The sequence below is a fragment of the Zonotrichia albicollis genome, chromosome 31 (assembly GCF_047830755.1).
Source record: "Zonotrichia albicollis isolate bZonAlb1 chromosome 31, bZonAlb1.hap1, whole genome shotgun sequence".
Classification (NCBI taxonomy): Eukaryota; Metazoa; Chordata; class Aves; order Passeriformes; family Passerellidae; genus Zonotrichia; species Zonotrichia albicollis.
The window spans coordinates 4,500,585-4,517,412 of record NC_133849.1 but is presented as its reverse complement, the minus strand read 5'-3'; the positions used below and the strand labels follow the sequence as shown (position 1 = coordinate 4,517,412).

The 16,828-nt window shown below is 53.8% G+C and overlaps 2 protein-coding genes and 1 pseudogene across 2 annotated transcripts in view; 2 read left to right on the top strand and 1 right to left on the bottom strand.

Annotated features, from left to right (window-relative positions):
- The window catches only part of LOC141725878 (uncharacterized), a 135,199-nt gene that overhangs the window by 43,141 nt on the left and 75,230 nt on the right, over window positions 1-16,828 (bottom strand). The gene's annotated exons all lie outside the window — the stretch shown is intronic.
- The window catches only part of LOC141725900 (uncharacterized), a 215,890-nt pseudogene that overhangs the window by 145,201 nt on the left and 53,861 nt on the right, over window positions 1-16,828 (top strand).
- Window positions 10,020-12,366, top strand: LOC141725754 (class II histocompatibility antigen, B-L beta chain-like). Its single transcript, XM_074529788.1, has 5 exons — window positions 10,020-10,104; window positions 10,581-10,850; window positions 11,550-11,834; window positions 12,153-12,259; window positions 12,358-12,366. Exons 1-5 carry the CDS (start codon window positions 10,020-10,022, stop codon window positions 12,364-12,366), a joined length of 756 nt encoding a protein of 251 aa, XP_074385889.1.

The following is a 16,828-nucleotide window of genomic DNA, read 5'->3' as shown; positions in this document are numbered from 1 at the left end:
TCTCAGGCATCGCCGTGCTTAGCGTGGCTGCTCCGGGGGCTGTCGGGGGATCTCTGCATCCCCATGGATCTGCAGGGGGATCTCTGCATCCCCATGGATCGGCAGGAGGATCTCTGCATCCCCATGGATCTCTGCATCCGGCACCGCCGTTTTTGCAGGCACGAGGAACAGGCTGAGCTCTGCCTGATGTTCTTCTCACATTCCCCACACCCTTCCCAGCACAGGGAGGGTTTTACCTCCTCACAGCTCCCCGGGCTGGGTTTGCAGCCCCTCCTTGTGTGGGATCTCTCGGGCTTCTGCTCCCCATTGGATTCCTGAGCCATGGAGCCGTTCCAAATGGCCTCTTCCACGAGGTTCTGTGGCAGGGATTTGTTCTCCCTGGTCTCTGTCCGCAGCTCAGTGCCTGGGGGAGGAAGGACAAGGAGAGGAAGAGACAGGGAGAAGGGAAAAGGAAAAGGCAGGAGGAGAGGAAGGAAGAAGAAGGAACAAGGGAGGAAGGAGATGGGAAAGGAACATGGATGGATGTAGGACAGAATGAGGAGAAGAAGGAGGGCGGACAAGGAGAAGATGGGATTTGCCTTCATGGCAGAGGGAAGGGGAAGGAGATCCCCCCAGTTCATCCCTGGCAGGATGGCGTTGGCAGTGAGGCTGTCCTGCAGCGATGCTGGGCTGGGAGATGGAGCAGCAGAGAGGGGAAAGGGGCAGTGATTCCTCCTGCCCTGCCTGGCTGTCCCAGCCTGGAACGTCCTGGCGCTGCCGAGGCCCTTGGAGCGTCCGGCACTCCGGAGCCCGAAGCTCACGGCTGCTTTATAAAGCTGACAAAGTCGGCAGGATGGGTCTGGGTATGATCTGCAGCAATCTGGGTTTATTGGTACAGGAACAGGGGACACAGCTGAGCAGGGCCCAGGGGCAAAGACAGGGTGCAAGCTGAGGGCACAGGGGGTTTTTATATGGGGTAGTGAGGGTGGAGCTGAGGGTCAGGGTCCAATGGATATGGGGGAAAATGGTGCAAAGGAGGGGTTAAGGGTCGGGTCAGCTAATAGGGAAACAGGGGCAGAGGAATGCAGTAAATTAGGGCCAATGGAGGGACAGAGAGGGAGAACAGTCTAGGGACTAACCAGAGATGGCTAATAGGGGGTGAACTTGGGTAATTAGGCCAACGGGCAATTGGGGTAACATAATTTTCCATAAATCAGCATGTGCCTGCAAAGATCTGTGGGAGAAGCAAGCTTCTCACCATAACCTTGAAATCTATTCTTCTTCTTGGGGACCAGTCCTCCACGGGTGGGAGATTGAGACTGCCATGGGCCTCCACACCAATGCATCTTCCTTTTCCTCGCAGCCTCCTTCTCCTCCATCCAGACAAAGTTTAGGATTTACAAATACTGGCTTTGGGGGAAGAACAAGGGGTGAGCACCTTGGGTTTTGTGAGAAAGGAGCCTCACTCTTTAGAATTTTTGAAAGTTTAATAAGGAATAATAAGGGACAGACCAGTAACAGCGCTGGGTGCTTGGCGATGGCCAGAGGCACACCGGTTAACCACAGCAACTCTTCTTGTCTAGTTTTTCCAATGCATTGTTCAAATACATCTTCATAATGATTATCCGTATTCAAACATTTCTCTGAACTCGTTTACATGTTCCAGGAATTCTTTAGGTTGGTTTGACCCCCAACTCACCGTTTTAGAGCACGTGCAGGAATCGTGGATTGCTGTTTTGAGGGTTGTGTGTCACTCCCTCACAAGGGCCCCTGTTCTGTGATTTCAGCAGGTGACAGTTATTGACAGTGGAAGGGTCAGGGGCAGGGGTCCTCATCACATCCCTTCCTTAAATGTTATCTGACCATGCAGAGGGTTTTAGCTATTTCCACAAGTACTTTAAATGAACATCAGCTATTTCACAACCATATCTAAGTTATTATTGTCAGTTATTTACAAAAACAAAAGCATTAGTTATTATCTCACAACTACATCTACTTCTGCAAAAGTTAACATTATAATGCAAAACACATGGCATCCACTTTAATATTTTGCAAAAGCCAAAACTATAATGTATGTTTTTCACACTCTCGACAAACTAAAATATTATCCATAAATGATGTTCTGAGGATATGAGCTACACAGGGGCCAGGGCATTGGCCACAAAAAGCTGACAAATTATACTATAGCAAAAGCAGTTAAAAGTGATCACAAACTGTACTCTCTCAAAATCGGTGTGATTAAGAATATTTTGCAGAAGTCAATACATAATAGCAAAAGCCAACACTACCCAGTTATTTAAAACAAACCCAGGGCAGGTTTTTCCCTTGCATGGAGCACTTGGGCCTTCCCCGGGCCCCTTCTGCCCTCGTGCAGAGCCGGTGGCATTTTCCAGCACACCCAGTTTGTAACCAAGAGCCGGGTGCAGCCGAGAAGGCTCCAAGCGCCTCCTTCCAGGCTGACTCTGCAGGTGCCGAGGCTGCTCTGGGCTCTGCCAGGGCTCTGCTGGGGCTCAGCTCTGGGCCAGGCTGGGCCCGCTCTCCCCTCACATTGCTCCGGGCAGCTGAGGCACAGTGGGAGAAGGAAGGGACACGGCAAGGCAGTTGAGGGTTAAGAGAGTTTTTATTCAAACAACTGCCATAACAAACAGGCTGTCCTAACTACCATAACCAAATACAGTGCTAACTACCATAACTAACTAGTTGTCCTAACTACTAGAACTGAAAGCTGTCCTCAAGGGCTTCATCTCCTCCGCTGCTCCCTCAGTTGCTTCGCTGCAGTGATCAGAGGGGTCAGGCTGGAGAGAGGCTTGGCTGATGATAAAAATGGGGGCTGTCCAACGGATAAAAAGGAAAGAAATGAACTGTTACTTTCCAGAGTCAAGTTCCTCACAGGCTCTATTGCAACAGGACAAAGAGAAATGCTTTGAAACTCAGGAGAGGGAAGCAGGCTCAGATTGGATCTAAGGAAGAATTTTTTAACCATCAGAGTGGGGAAACACTGACAGAAGGTGCCCAGAGATGTGGGAGGTGCCTCCTCCCTGGAAACATCCAAGCTCAGGTCAGGCAGGGCTCTGGGCCCCCTGAGCTGCTTGAAGATGTCCCTGCTCGCTGTGGGGCACCAGGCCCAGATGAGCTCCAAAGGAGCCTGCCAAGCCACAGCAGGCGAGGATTCTGCTTGCTCTGCGTGTGGAACGCAGCCAGACTGGAGACTGTCGGAGGGGGCCCCACAAGAAAAGCCCTCCCTGGCGCTGCTGCTTCCCCTGCAGCCCCTGGCCCTCAGCTGCAGCAGCTCCTGGGCAGCCCAGCGCCGCTCCTCGTCCGCCTCCAGGCTGCACTCGAGGCAGTCCCGCAGCAGAGCCGACAGGCGCCGGGGCTGCTGCAGCTGCGGGCTCCCGTTCTGCCGGATCAGAGCGCGAGCCTGCAGGGAAAGCAAACTCAGCGCTCTGCCAGCTCCCTTCACACCCACACGGGCTCACATCCACCCCGGGCCTCAGCCCCAGCTCCAGGGGCACTTTCCTCCCTGCCACAGATGCTGCTCAGAGCTCATTTTGCTATGCCAGCCAAAAAACCCAAACCCTGGGGCTGCCACAGCCACTGCAACATCCAAATGATCTCGCCTTGAGAGCCAGTTCCATTGGCTGACTCTGTCAGTAGGAACCTCCATCAGAAATAACACATTTTGCTTCTCCAAATGTGGACACCAGCTTTACAGGCCATTTTCCAGAGTCAGTGTGGTCTGCCTGTGTTACTTCAGAGGATTCTTACATCAAGTGCATCTCTGCAGTGCCACTGACACTCAAGTAAATGCATTCCTGATGCCCCATCCCACAAACTGCCAGGCAAGAAACCGGAGGTTTGTGATGCTGAAAGCTCAGGCTTGGTGACACGGAGAAAGTAGCTTGGACTAGGAAAGAAATACGTTAGACTATGAGAACGTTAAACAATCATCTTCAGGTTTTAGACAAGTTTCCCAGTGAGAAGAATCAGGGGGGAAATCATCTCACAAAACCTCTTTTAGAAGCTCCTGCAGAAATCTTGTTGTGCTTGGAGCTGGGATTTGGGGTTGGTTTGGGGTTTTCTTGCAAGGCAACATTAGAGCTGATGCACTTGCTTCATATTTCCAGGTAATCCTCACAGCCAGATGAGCTGCAACAACATAAATCCCAAAGAAAATTGTTGCTGGAGACTGAAGAATATTCGTCTGTGTTGGGGCTGGAGTCCTCTGGGCATTCCCTTCCCATGTGCAGAAACCTCCAGCTGCTGCTCCCAGTGCAGGGTCCCCCTGTGCTCACAGGCCTCTGCAGCCACTGCAGAATTTGCCTCTTACCATGGCCCCCGTTTCCCTGAAGTAAGGAGGTTCTCCTTCCACCATCCCGATGGTCACAGTGCCAAAGGCCCAGATGTCCACCCTGGGGCCATAAGGAGATCTGGTCACAACTTCTGGGGCCATCCAGTGAGCAGTGCCCACCATGGAGCTGCGCTGGTCCTGCTCAGGGCTGAGCTGAGCGCAGAGGCCAAAATCAGCTGAGGACAGAAACAAACCCTGTCAAAGGCAGCTGGAATGAGGAAACCAAGCACCAAGATTCCCCACTCTCAGTCTGAGAGTGGAGCAGTGAAGTCAGCTGGAAAAGTCCTCAGGGCTGTACCCAAGGAAAGATGGAACTGGACCCTTCAAGAAACTCTCAGCTTTCATGCAGTGGCTTTTACTGATTCCCTGACAGAGCCATCAATGCCCAGGAGGATGTTGGAGCTCTTCAGATCCCTGTGGATCACCCGCTTGGAATGGAGGAAATCCAGGCCCTGCAGACACTGAGAGAGAACAAGAAACATGAGGGCAAAAACCAATGGCTGGAATATATCACACAAGAAAGGACAGTTCAGAATTGTGCCAGCAGCAGCTTTGCTGTGACAGGCCAGGAGTGCAGTGCACACAAGCTCCAGGCAAACGGCTCAAGGCAAAGCTGAGAATAGCAAATCAAATCCAAACCAGACAGAGAGTACCACAACAGCAGGAGAGAGAACAAGAACAGAGCAGAAGTGCAGTGATGCTGGCAGGCCGTTCACTGCAGAGGCTCTTTCTTCCCCAGCTCATAAAAACAACACAGAAACAAAGCCCTGAGCATGGAGCCACTCCTGTTCTCACGCCCTGTTTGGAAGGACCATCGTGTCCCAGCCATGGAGTGACAAGCAGGATCCCTCACCTCCCGACTGACAGCTGCCATCTCTCCTTCAGCCATGCGTGTCTGTCTGACAACGTCCCGCAAAGTTCCTCCATCCATGTGTTCCATCACCAGCCAGAGATCTCCATCAACAAGGAAGCTGGAAGAGGAAAGCAATGGCATGGAGATGAATGTGCAGAGCTCAATTGCCCCATGGAAAAGCCTGGAGTGGAGTTTTGTTTCCAGGTCACTTGTCAGTGAGGACAGAATCAGATGGAGAGACATTCCTGCCAGGCTGCACAGCCCTTGGAATCTGCACAGTCTAAAGGAGAAGGAGACACCTGTGAGAAAGGAGAGGTCTTAGATGGCAAGCAGGTGAAAAATGCAGTTTAGCAACAGCCCAGATCAATGTGGAACCACAACCCTTGGCCCCAGCTGGTTCAGCTCCTGAACTCATCAGTCCCACCATTCCCTGCAGAACAAGGCAACACAACTACCCGGGTTATCCAGGGGAGGAGGCTGTGCAGCACTTGGGACAAAAGCAGTCAGAAAACCTTTCAGAAAGTCCCTTCAGAAACAGGCAAGGCCAGGGAAAAATGGGCAAATGAGGCATTTCTGGACACAAGAACCTGATCTTCCTGGCATCTGTAGCAATGGAAAAGGGCAGGGAAGAAGAAGCCAAGGGTAATAATTTCTGCTGTGGTTCATCAGCACTTCTTGGGAGACAGCAAACAGGATCAGTTTGAAGGAAAAACCAAAGCAAAGCAACAAAAGCACATGGAGGGAGTGAACTGCCAGGCTGTTATTTTGGGAAGATGTGGCTGGGTCAGGCATTTTCCAAACAGGCTACAGACTCCGGATGCCAGGAAAGGTTAACGCAGGGCCCGGGCACGGGATCAGAGCTGAAGCACTCACCTGTCCAAAGAGTTGACAATGTTGGGGTTCTTCTTGTCCTTCAGGAGCAGGATCTCATTCACAACTCGTTCCCTGCTCTGCCCTCTGAGACTCATTTTCTTGATGGCCACCTGAAGGGACATTGCAGCCTTTAATTGCAGGAGTCTGCACCAGGAGGCCACAGCAAACACGGAGCGAGTCTTTGTGGAGCGACGGAGCCGGGCTGTGCCCAGCTGCCTTGGGATGGGACACCAGAGCTCAGCAAGGGCCATTGCCACAGCCCATTGCTCTGCCAGCTGGGGGCTGCTTACAGGACACATGGCCAGAGACATTGGGCCTTGCAAGCTCTGCAGAAATGGTCCCTCAGCTGTCAGCCTCAAAGCTCTAACAACATTCTCTGCACCTACAGTCTTCTCTAATGGCCTCAACACTATTATTATTATTATTATTATTACTATTACTGTAACACATTTTGCCAGCAGGAGGTAATTCTGGTTCTGTGAAAACAGAGTAAAACAGCCAGGAATCCTTTAGCAATTCTATGGGATTTGGTCATGATTTCAGATCCAACTGCTCTGTTTGGGATTGCACAACAAAGCAAACACACACACCCATTGCTCAGGTGATCCCTGTCACAGGCTGTCACTGACACCAGACCCAAACACAACTGCAGGATTTAGGAGAGAGCTTTGCTCTGGACATCCATCTTCTCATTTCTCTCCCTCTCCCTCTGTGAACAGCTGAAGTAGGACTAATACCCCAAACTGAGCCCAAGCAGGATCTCTCCCTAATTAGGGCTTGAGGTTCCCTCTGAAGATGAAAGGCAGGATGGAAAAATAGCTAAATAATGTTCCTGTCTGAGGCTGGGATGAAGATTAATGGGGCCTCAGTCTCCAGCAGCTGATGCATTCACACTTTTAGATATGAAGACCAAGCCAGGGTGTCCTGCTCTGACAGACACCACTGCCCTCCTTGCATTCCTTGGGCACTTGAGAAGGACCAAATCTGTCCCAGCTGTGCTCTGCAGGCTGACTCTGCCTTCAGAGGAGCAGCCTGGGCAGGAAAGCTCTGCAGGCCCCCAGAGCTGCAGCCACAGCTCCCAGCAGAGGGGAAAGCCCTGCAGAGCTGCCGGCCGTGCTGGGTGTGTTGGCACTGACCTCTCCTCCAGGGGCCCTGTTGAGTCCTTTAGAAACGGCTCCGAAAGCCCTGGAGAGAAAAGAGCAGAGAAGAAAGAAGCAGTGCTTTAGGCCCTGGCAGTGAAAGCCAGCCCAGACAGGAGATCTCTGCTGCCTGCAGCGTTCACAAACACCTGGGTGCATCGACCCTTCCAACACCAGCACAGCAGCCACCAGCCCTCTGCCATGCAAGGTGTGCAAGAGAAAACTGAGACCCAACAGGAAGGAATTGGGCTGGAGCAAATCCCAAATGTCCACACTGAATTACTTTAGTTCAAAACCTGAGGTGAGAAATGGGTGTCTAAAGAACTGGAAAAGAATGCATTTCATTCTTTTCCATTTCCTGCCTAAGACCTGCAGGATCCACAAGGGCCCTGCCATCAGGCAGGTGATGCATTTTCCCCCAGAGTGCATCAGCTCTGTGTCTGTTACTGAATGTATGGGGTCTGCTACCTGTGCTAGAGTAGAGCACTTATTAGTTCATCTGTGGTTTCTGTTTCTAAACCATTAGGTTGGTAATCCTGACCAGTGGATATTTTTTGAAGGAAAATATTTGAAAGAAATCTTCTTGAGAACTGTTTTCTGACAGTCACCAGATGGTGAGTTGCTCTTTTAGGCAATCCAGTTCCAGGGACAGAAGATCTTCCAGGTCCTGCTCCTTGCTGCAGGCAGGACACTGCCAGCCTCAGGGGCCTTTGACGGTGCCTTCTGACCACAGTTATCAATTCTGATCAGGACCGAGAGACAGCAGGATGCTAGCCCAGTGCCTGAAGGTGCTTTGGGCTCTCCTGACCCCTCACTTGATCCTGCACCAGCACAACCCCCAGCCCTGCTTGTGCAGAAGCAGCTGCCGTGCACTTACCCTTGGCCAATCTGCTCCACTTCCAGGTATTTCTGGGCAGGCTCCGCCTCGCTCACGGTGTTCCCTGAAAGAAAAAACGTGGAAGACGCTCCCTCCCAGAGTGAGAGCCTGCCTTGCAGCAGAGCCAGAACCAGCCCCGCTCCCTGGGGCCATGAGCCCCTTGGTGTCAGCTGGGGAAGGACAATAAATGGCTCTGTGACATTCAGCTGCAGAGCAACCCTGGGTGCAGCCGATGCCCAGACACACACACAGCACCTGCTTGGGCACCCAGGGACAGAGCAGACGTACTCAGCTGCATCAGGCACCACTCCCCTCTCCCCTCTGGCTGCAGGGCTGTGCTGCTGTCACAATGTTCAGCCCAGGATCCCACAGCGGAGGGAGCTTCATTGTCCTCTTCCCAAGCAGAGGGAGGTTCTCCACCCTCTTCCCAAAATGTTGCAGCTTCTCCATCATCTTTCCAAGGCAGGGGATGTTCGCTGTCCACTTCCCATGCTGAGATGTTCACTGTCCTCTTCCCAAGACACAGGATGTCCTCCATCCTCATCCCACACTGGGAGATGTCCTCCATCCTCATCCCACTCCATGGGAGCTTGGCCATTCTGGTCCCACTCCAGGGCACATCCACCGTCCTCGTCCCACGCTGGGAGATGTCCCCTGTCCTTGTCCCACCCCGCGGGAGCCTCGCCGTTGCATTCCCACACCGCGGGATGTTCGCCCTCGTCTCCCAGAGCAGCGGGAAGTTCACTGTCATCTCCCGGCACTGAGGGAAGTTCACCATCGGCCCCCAGAGCAGTGGGAAGCTCACTGCTGTCTTCCACCTCTTTGGCTTCCTCTTTGGAAGCAGAGGGAGCCCCAGGAGGTGCTGGTGCTGCTTTTGTGCCCTGTGGACAGATGGCTGCGTGAGGGACGGGAAGTTCTATCTCAGTTATCGCCTTATTTATCCTCAGCTGCACATCCAGCTGCACTAAGCAGAAATTGGGTTTGAAGCTATTCCAACTAACAATGGGCTGAAGAACATCCACACTGGGGAGAGGCCCTGGGAGTGTGGGGAATGTGGGAAGAGCTTCAGTGGGACCTCCGACCTCAGCCAGCGCCACAAGATCCACACTGGGGAAGTGCCCTAGGAGTGCTTGGAACGTCAGAAGAGCTTCAGGTGGGATTGAGAGATTGTCACTCACCAGCACTTCCACACCAGGGAGAGGCCCTGCGAGTGTTCCGAGTGTGGGAAGAGCTTTGTGCGCTGCTCCAGCTCCATCCCCCTTGGGAGGATCCACGCTGGATGATCCCCAGTGACCTCCGTTGGGCAGAGCCCTGGTGACACCTGTTCTGGCTGATCCGTGTTGGTTGTGGGCAAAGTGTTGGGGAGATTTCTTTCCCTTCTCCTTGTGCTGCTGTGATTTGGTTGGTAATAAATTCCCTCCGTGTTCACAGGCCTGGTTCGTTGTGTCCGTGCTGGATTTGCTGCGGGATCTCTCCCGGTCCTTGTCCCCACGCAGGAATCCTCGGTTCCATTTTCAGTCCCTGTGCGGCTGAGGGGGCAGGGAAAGAGCGGCTCTGGGGGTGCCTGGCATCAGGCCCGCGTCACCGCTCGCCACGGGCAGCCCTGAGATGCCGCGCACCTGGGCACGCATTGCTGGGCTCACCTGAGCTCCCACCTGCCCAGCGCCCCAAGGTTCCCCCTGCCCAAAAATCGCCCCCAGCCCGGGGCTGCAGCTTCCCGGAAAGGCCTCAGCCAATGGCAGCGCAGGCAGGAGGCTGCTTAGGCAATGAGAGCTCTGAACGTTGGATTGCCTCCTCGGTTGCCGGGCAGAGCCCGTGGCCGGTCGTTGCCACTAAAGCGGCGGCAGCCAATGAGAGCGCGCGGCGCTGCCGAGCCCGCCCTGCTCCGGACTGGCGCTCCCAGCGCAGCGCGGCTGCTTTGGGGCTGCTGCTCCGTGCCCGGCCCCGGCCATGGGGCGAGGGGCGACAGCTGGGGCCCTGCTGGTGGCACTGGTGGTGCTGGGAGCCCCCCCGGCTGCGGGCGCGGAGCTCTCGGGTGAGCGAGGGGGCGGGAGGCGCTGGGACGGGGGGGAGAAGGGGGAAAAGGGGGCGAAGGGGGGAGCCCGGAATGGAGGGGGAGGAGGAGGGGACCCCCCAAAGGAGAGCGGGAAGGGGCTGAGGGGTGGGGGGAGGAGAGGGAGCGCTGGGAGAGGGTGGGGAAGGGGCAAAAGCGGAGGTGGGACACCATATCTGAGCGGGAGGGGGCTGGGGATTGGGGAATTTGTGGGAAAATGGGGAAATGGGACCCCAAAATTGATTTGGGGAGCGGCCGGAGGTGGGAGGGGAGACGATGTGGAAGGGGAAATGGGGGAAGGGTGGCAAAGGGGAAGCGGCAGCGCGGGCAGGAGGGTCCCATGGCAGCCGTGGGTCACATGGGGTGCGGAGCGGGGATCCGGGGTGGTCCCGGAGCTCTGGGGATGCTGGGAGAGGGTGGTGGGTTGGCACCCCCTGACCTGTGTCCTGCACACTCAGGGGTGTTCCAGAGGATGACAAAGTCCGAGTGTTACTTCATTAACGGCACGGAGAAGGTGAAGTACGTCCAGACATCCATCTACAACCGGGATCAGTTCATAATGTTCGACAGCGACGTGGGGCACTTTGTGGGGTTCACCCGCTATGGGGAGAAGTTGGCCAAGCGCTGGAACAGCAACGCGGTATTCATGGAGGACAGACGGACTGCGGTGGACTGGTTCTGCCGGTGCTGGTACAAGAATTTTACCCCGTTCATCACGGAGCGCCGACGTGAGCAGGAGGGAGAGCGTGTCCCCTCGGGGCCTGCCCTGCCAGTGACCCTGGAGCCCCTCAAAATCTGCCTGGGCATCGGCCCAGAGCCCTCAGCCCTCCTTGTGCCGACTCCCGGGGTTTCCAGATCCTCCCAGTCCCTTCCAGTGCCCCCCCGCGCGTCCATTTCAGCGACCCGTAAAGTTGACGCTTGGCAACCAATGAGATCGCATCGTGTTTATGACTCATCTGTTGCCAGACAGACCCGCAGCACGGAGTGCCTCGCGCCGGAGTCGGCCTGCCAGCGCCGCGCTCTTCATTCCCAGTTCCTCCCAGTGCCACCAAGATCCCTCCCAGTGCCATCCCAGTCCCTCCAAGACCATGCCCAGTTCCTCCCCAGTCTCTCCCAGTCCATTCCCAGTTCATTCACAGTTCACTCTTAGACCTCCACCCTCTCTATCAGTTGCCCCATTCCTTCCCATCTCTTTGTGTCACCCAACTCCCTCCCAGTCTCTCCCACTCCCTCCGAGCACATTCCCAATCCATCCGAGCCCATCCACAGTCCCTCCCACCACATTCCCCAATCCATTCCCTGTCATTCCGTGTCCATTTCAGTCCATTCCCAGTCCCTCTCCAGCCCACCCCAGCCCTCCCTTCTCTCTCCCAGTGCCCCCCAGCTGATCCCAGTGTCTCCCCGCTCTCTCTCTCTGTCTCTCCCAGTGTCCCCCAGCGTGTCCATCTCGCTGGTGCCCCCCTCGAGCTCCCAGCCCGGCCGCGGCCGCCTGCTCTGCTCCGTGATGGATTTCTACCCTGCTGCCATCCAGGTGAGGTGGTTCCAGGGCCAGCAGGAGCTCTCGGAGCACGTGGTGGCCACCGACGTGGTCCCCAACGGGGACTGGACCTACCAGCTGCTGGTGCTGCTGGAAACCCCCCCCCGGTGCGGGCTCAGCTACAGCTGCCAGGTGGAGCGCGTCAGCCTGGAGCAGCCCCTGAGGCGGCACTGGGGTACGGGGGAGCCCCTGGGGGCGCTGGCAGAGCCACTGGGAGGGAGCTGGAGAGAGCCGGGCTGGGACTGGGAGAGGGGCTGGGGGCTGGGCAAGGGCTGGGCAGGGGTTTGGGGGATGCTGGGGAGGGTGGGATGGGGTTGGGGGGGTCCTGGTGGGCACTGTGAGGGAGTTTGTGGGCGCTGGGTGCAAAGGCAAGGGGTTTGGAGGATGCTGGATGCGACTGGGAGGGACTGGAATGAGCCTGGAGGGGGCGCTGGGAGGGGCTCGGGGTGTCGGTGAGAGGTTTTGGGGGTGCTGAGCCCTGCGGACCCCCCAGAGATGCCGCCGGACGCCGCCCGCATCAAGATATTGATGGGGATTGGGGGCTTCGTCCTGGGCTTGGTCTTCCCGGTGCTGGGGCTCGGCTTCTCCCTGCGCAAGAAGGTCAGGGCGGGTGCCGGGGGTGGCGTCCCCGCCGTGGCGGAGCGTGTGCGCTCATTCTGGGCCCCAGCCCGGTGTCACCCCCTTTTCTGTGCCCACAGAGCTCCTGAGCCGGCGGCGGCCGCAGCCCCTCCCCGTGGGCTCAGGCCCGGCCGGGACCCCCCGCTCCGTCCCCGCTCCGCTGTGTTTGGGGGGTTCCGTGTCCCCCCAGCCCCGCTGGCGCTCTGCCCCCGCCCAGTGCCTGCTCCCAGTGCTCCCAGTAAAGCTTCCCAGTTGGGCCCGGGGCCGTTTATTGGGGGGCGATGGGACGGATTTGGGCAAAGGGAGGGGGACAAAGGGTGGGGGCTAGCCCCGGGGGGAGCGGGAGCAGGAGGAAGACCAGCAGCAGCAGCAGCAGCAGCAGCACCAGAACCGCGCAATTTCCCCGCCCCCCCAGAGCTGCAGCTCCCCCCCAGCCCCGTCAGCATCGCCCCCTCCCCACATCCCACAGTGAGCAGGGAGTGGGAGCTCAGCCCTTGTTAAGAATCTCTAAATAATATTTTAAAATAATTTAGTATGATTTTCAATTTTTTCTAACTCTTTAAAATATAATGGAATATTTTTAAAATTTAAATGCATGTTTTATAATAATTTTAATAGTTGTTAGTAATTTTCTTGACCCCTCATTAATAAAATTGTGTTTCTAAAGCAGAGTGGGCATCCTGGTTTGACGCTGGTGTAATGCCAGTGCCCCCATGAAAATCCATTGTCCCCAGTGTCCACTGTGAGATGTGATAAGAAATACAGCAAATCATGCTCCAGTTCAGGAATAAAAGAAAAAAAAAACTTTATAAACTTATGATATTGTATTGGTTTAGGGCAAATTTGTTAAAGAATCTGCAAAGGGGGCCCCTCCAGAAAGCGAAACCCACACGGCCCCTCCCCCCAACTGGTTCGGGAAGAAATTCCTCGGAGAGAGGTGGAAAGAACCTGTTTATTTGACTGGCCCCGCACCCCCCAGCACACAAAATGAACAATACCCGATGACACCGCTCTGAGAAAGATGGCAAAATCAGAAAGTCTCTTTCGGGGGTGGTTGCTCTGTTCTCAGTCCCTCCGGCGCTGGGCCAGCCGCTGCAGCCGAACCCTTGGTGTTCCCGGGTCCCAGTCCGGAGCAGGTTCGAGATGGTCACAGGAACAGGAGAGGAGAAACAGTCCAGGAAGCAATGTGGACTGTTTAGCTAGAACTAGCTAATAAGCAGAGGCAGAAAGCAGAGCAGAAGCAAGAGCAGAAAAAGAGAGCAAGCAAAAGCAGCAAGCCCAAAGCTGGAAGTAAAAAAAAAAAAAGCTCTGTCTACTGCTTGTCTCTGTGTCCTGATAAGAGAAACCCAAACAAAACTTCCACTCTTCAGTGCTGGTCTTAAAGGCACAGAACAGATGAATGGGGATATACAAGCATCATAACGTCACCCCAGGACAGATATATAAAAAGAACACACAGAACTCAGAATAAAAACCTCCTAAAAACATTCCTCCTCCCTGTCCTCGTTTGAAAAGGAAGTGAGATTTTTGGGATGCTGTGGTCAAACCAATCAGTGCTCAGATTTGAATAATGGCACCTTGGACATGTGTGGCCCCTGAGGACATGGATTCACCTCTGAGCACACAGGGGGTTAAAAGCAGAGAACTCCCAGGGGAAGCTCTCTTGGTTCCGGTGGGTGAAAGGTTCAGAGCTGCCCTGCCCGGCTGCGGGCTGGGTGCGGGAGGGGAAGCCATGCGGCCGGGTGAGGGGAGCAGGGCCTTGGACAGAGAAGGGAGGTGAAGGCCCCTGCAGGATGGAAGGGTGCAGGAGCACTGAGAGGCATCGGGCAGCGGCCACAGCGAGAGAGAGCCGGTGTCTGTGCCTGTGCCACCTTGAAATTTGCCATCTTGTGCTGGCAGCACAGCCGAGAAGGAGAAGGGGTGCAGAGAGAAGGTGCCCGGCAGGGCCAGCGTGGGAGTTCTGGGCAGGCAGAGCCCGAGATTTTAACCCTTTTCTTGGATGATGGAAACCTTACAAATGCTGATCCTCCTGGAGTTGAATGAGAAGAGAGATAGAGATGAGATACGAGGAGATGGGCCACAAGAGAAGTTGAGAAGAATCTTAGGAGGGAGGAAATGATGGATTGGCCTTTGGCTGGACTTTTCTTGCGTAGCCATGGACAGAACCATTTTTCCTGTGACACAGAGACTGCATTTAGGGGGAGGCAATGGCTCGGAGCCAAGAGAGTGCAGTGATGTGATGTGAAGGAGTGGCATGAACAGAGATGGATGAGGAGGGTGGTGGTGCCCTCTGCCTTCAGTGAGGAAGAAGATCTTTGTTCTTGAGACCCCTCGGCCCCAGGGGATGAATTTGGGAGGAACAGGTGTCCCAAAAGTGAGAGACTGTGATCATTTTTGGAACTGGGCAAAGCATCCTTAAAAGGGGAATCCCAGAAGCAGCTCTGGTCCGTATGCAGTGGTGAGAGCACTGGGCATGGAAGGAAGATGTCACCATGGGAAATGATCTCCGGGCAGTGCCACGTGTGACATGGAAACACAAGAGGTCTCAACTGTGTTTCCTGGGGAAGCCTGTGGCACAAGAGGGACTCCTCTCTCCTTGATGAACTGAGAGTTGATTATCTGAGGGGTGGTGATGGACTGATAGTTGGTGACCTGAGGGGTGGCAACTGAATTGTGAGTCCAAGGTTTTGCCTTACTGGGATGTATTGGGAATTTGGTTGAGGGGAGGAGGAATGTCTGGAATGTTTTCATTCTTTCTGTGTGTTTCTTTTATATATTGTAAATTAATAAAGTTTTTTTCTTTGTATTCCGAAGCTGGAGCCTGCTTCACTCTGTTCCTGGTCACATCTCACAGCAGACACCAGGGAGAATGTATTTTCATGGGGGCACTGGCATTGTGCCAGCATCAAACCGTGACACCAGGGAAAATGGCTGCTCGTGCCAGTCCATCCCCTTGCCCAGAAGGCACCCGCTTGTGTTTGGGCACGAGCTGCTGGCCACAGCCAGACGGGCAGCACCCGCAGCATTGGCCATCAGACGCTGGGCTGATGTTTTTATCCAGAGAGCAAGAAAAGCAGCCAGAAGCACACAAGGTAACTTGACAGTATCTCTGTAAGAATGTCATTGTCCTGTGAAAGTCAATAGTGGATGGTGGTTTTGTGCTGCAGATAATCACTTCCGAGCAAAAATCATTCCAGGACAGGACAACAGCCTCTGCCTTCTGATGAATACCAAGTGTCTGGGTTTGGAAAGACAGGAGTCTGCTAAGGAAGGCAGGAGCCTCCCCTGAAATGGACAATGTAAACCCTCCCACCTCTCCTGATTGCTATAAATTTTAAACTAAGAGGCTCTCAGGCAAAAATATTGGAGCAGGAAATAACAGTTCTTTAATAGGGAAAAGAAAAAAAAAGAGAATAAAATAAACAATGCAGTACACTAGAACAACACTGACAGAGTCAGAAGCCAACCTGACACCCTGTGGGGTGTTGGTGGCAGTACAATTGGAAATGTGGCTGCAGTCCTCCTGCAGGGTCAGGGGTGGGTCTGTTGGAGCAAGGGGGTCCTGCAGCGAAGGATGTGTTCTTCCTCTGAAGATCCAGTGGAAGAAGAGGCAGCTGCTCTTCTTCTGTGGAATCCAGTGGAGAAAGCTGTGCTGGTGTCTCAAAAACCTCTGGATTATATCTGGGTAGCAATGCTTGGCTCCTCCCTCTGGGCGGAGCATCTCACAATGAGATATTTCAGTTCTTATCAGTCATGCAGTGACATTCAATAGTCTGTTATCAGCAGATGTCCCCTCTCAAGGGAGGTGAATGTGGTCACTCAAAAAGAGAGATAAGGCAAACTGCCCACTTGACAAAGGTAATCTGCTATACAGATGGCAATTGAAAACATCTTGCATTGCAATCTTCAACAGTAGGATATTTTTTAAAGAAAGGAATGAGGTATTCACACCAGAAGGCAGCCATAGGGCAGATAAATCTTTCAGAAAAAAGAATTCATTGCTCCATTATCAGAAGAAACTTTTTTCCGCCTTGCTCAGCTCAAAAGACTCCATTAGCATTCAAAGGAAGAAGTTGACACTGACCAGACAGAATCCTTTGTTTGAATAGAATTTATGCATCATGTATGAGATGTATTAATATGCAATTGGCTATTGCTTTTAAGGGTTAACCTCTTTACATGTGTGTACTTGTTTGGGCTTAGTTTGCCCAGAAAAAGATACCCAGAGTGTCAGTAACTCTTTCTTATTATTGCCTTGTATCATCCTAAATCTCAGTTATTCAAATTTTTATTACTCTAATTATATTACTATTTTTATAAAAATTTTATTACTATTAAACTTGTAAAATTCTAAAACCAAGTGATTCGCGTTTTTCACAAGTACAACCTCCAGCTGAGGCAAGCAAATGGACCATACTCAACAGAAACAATAAAGACTTGAAATTGGTCCTTGCGAGAGCCCATCTGAATTTTCCCTCATCTGCCTCATGATCTTCATTTGGGGACTGATGAAGAGAAGACCCCACCCCGAAAATCTCTGGCTTTGTAGGA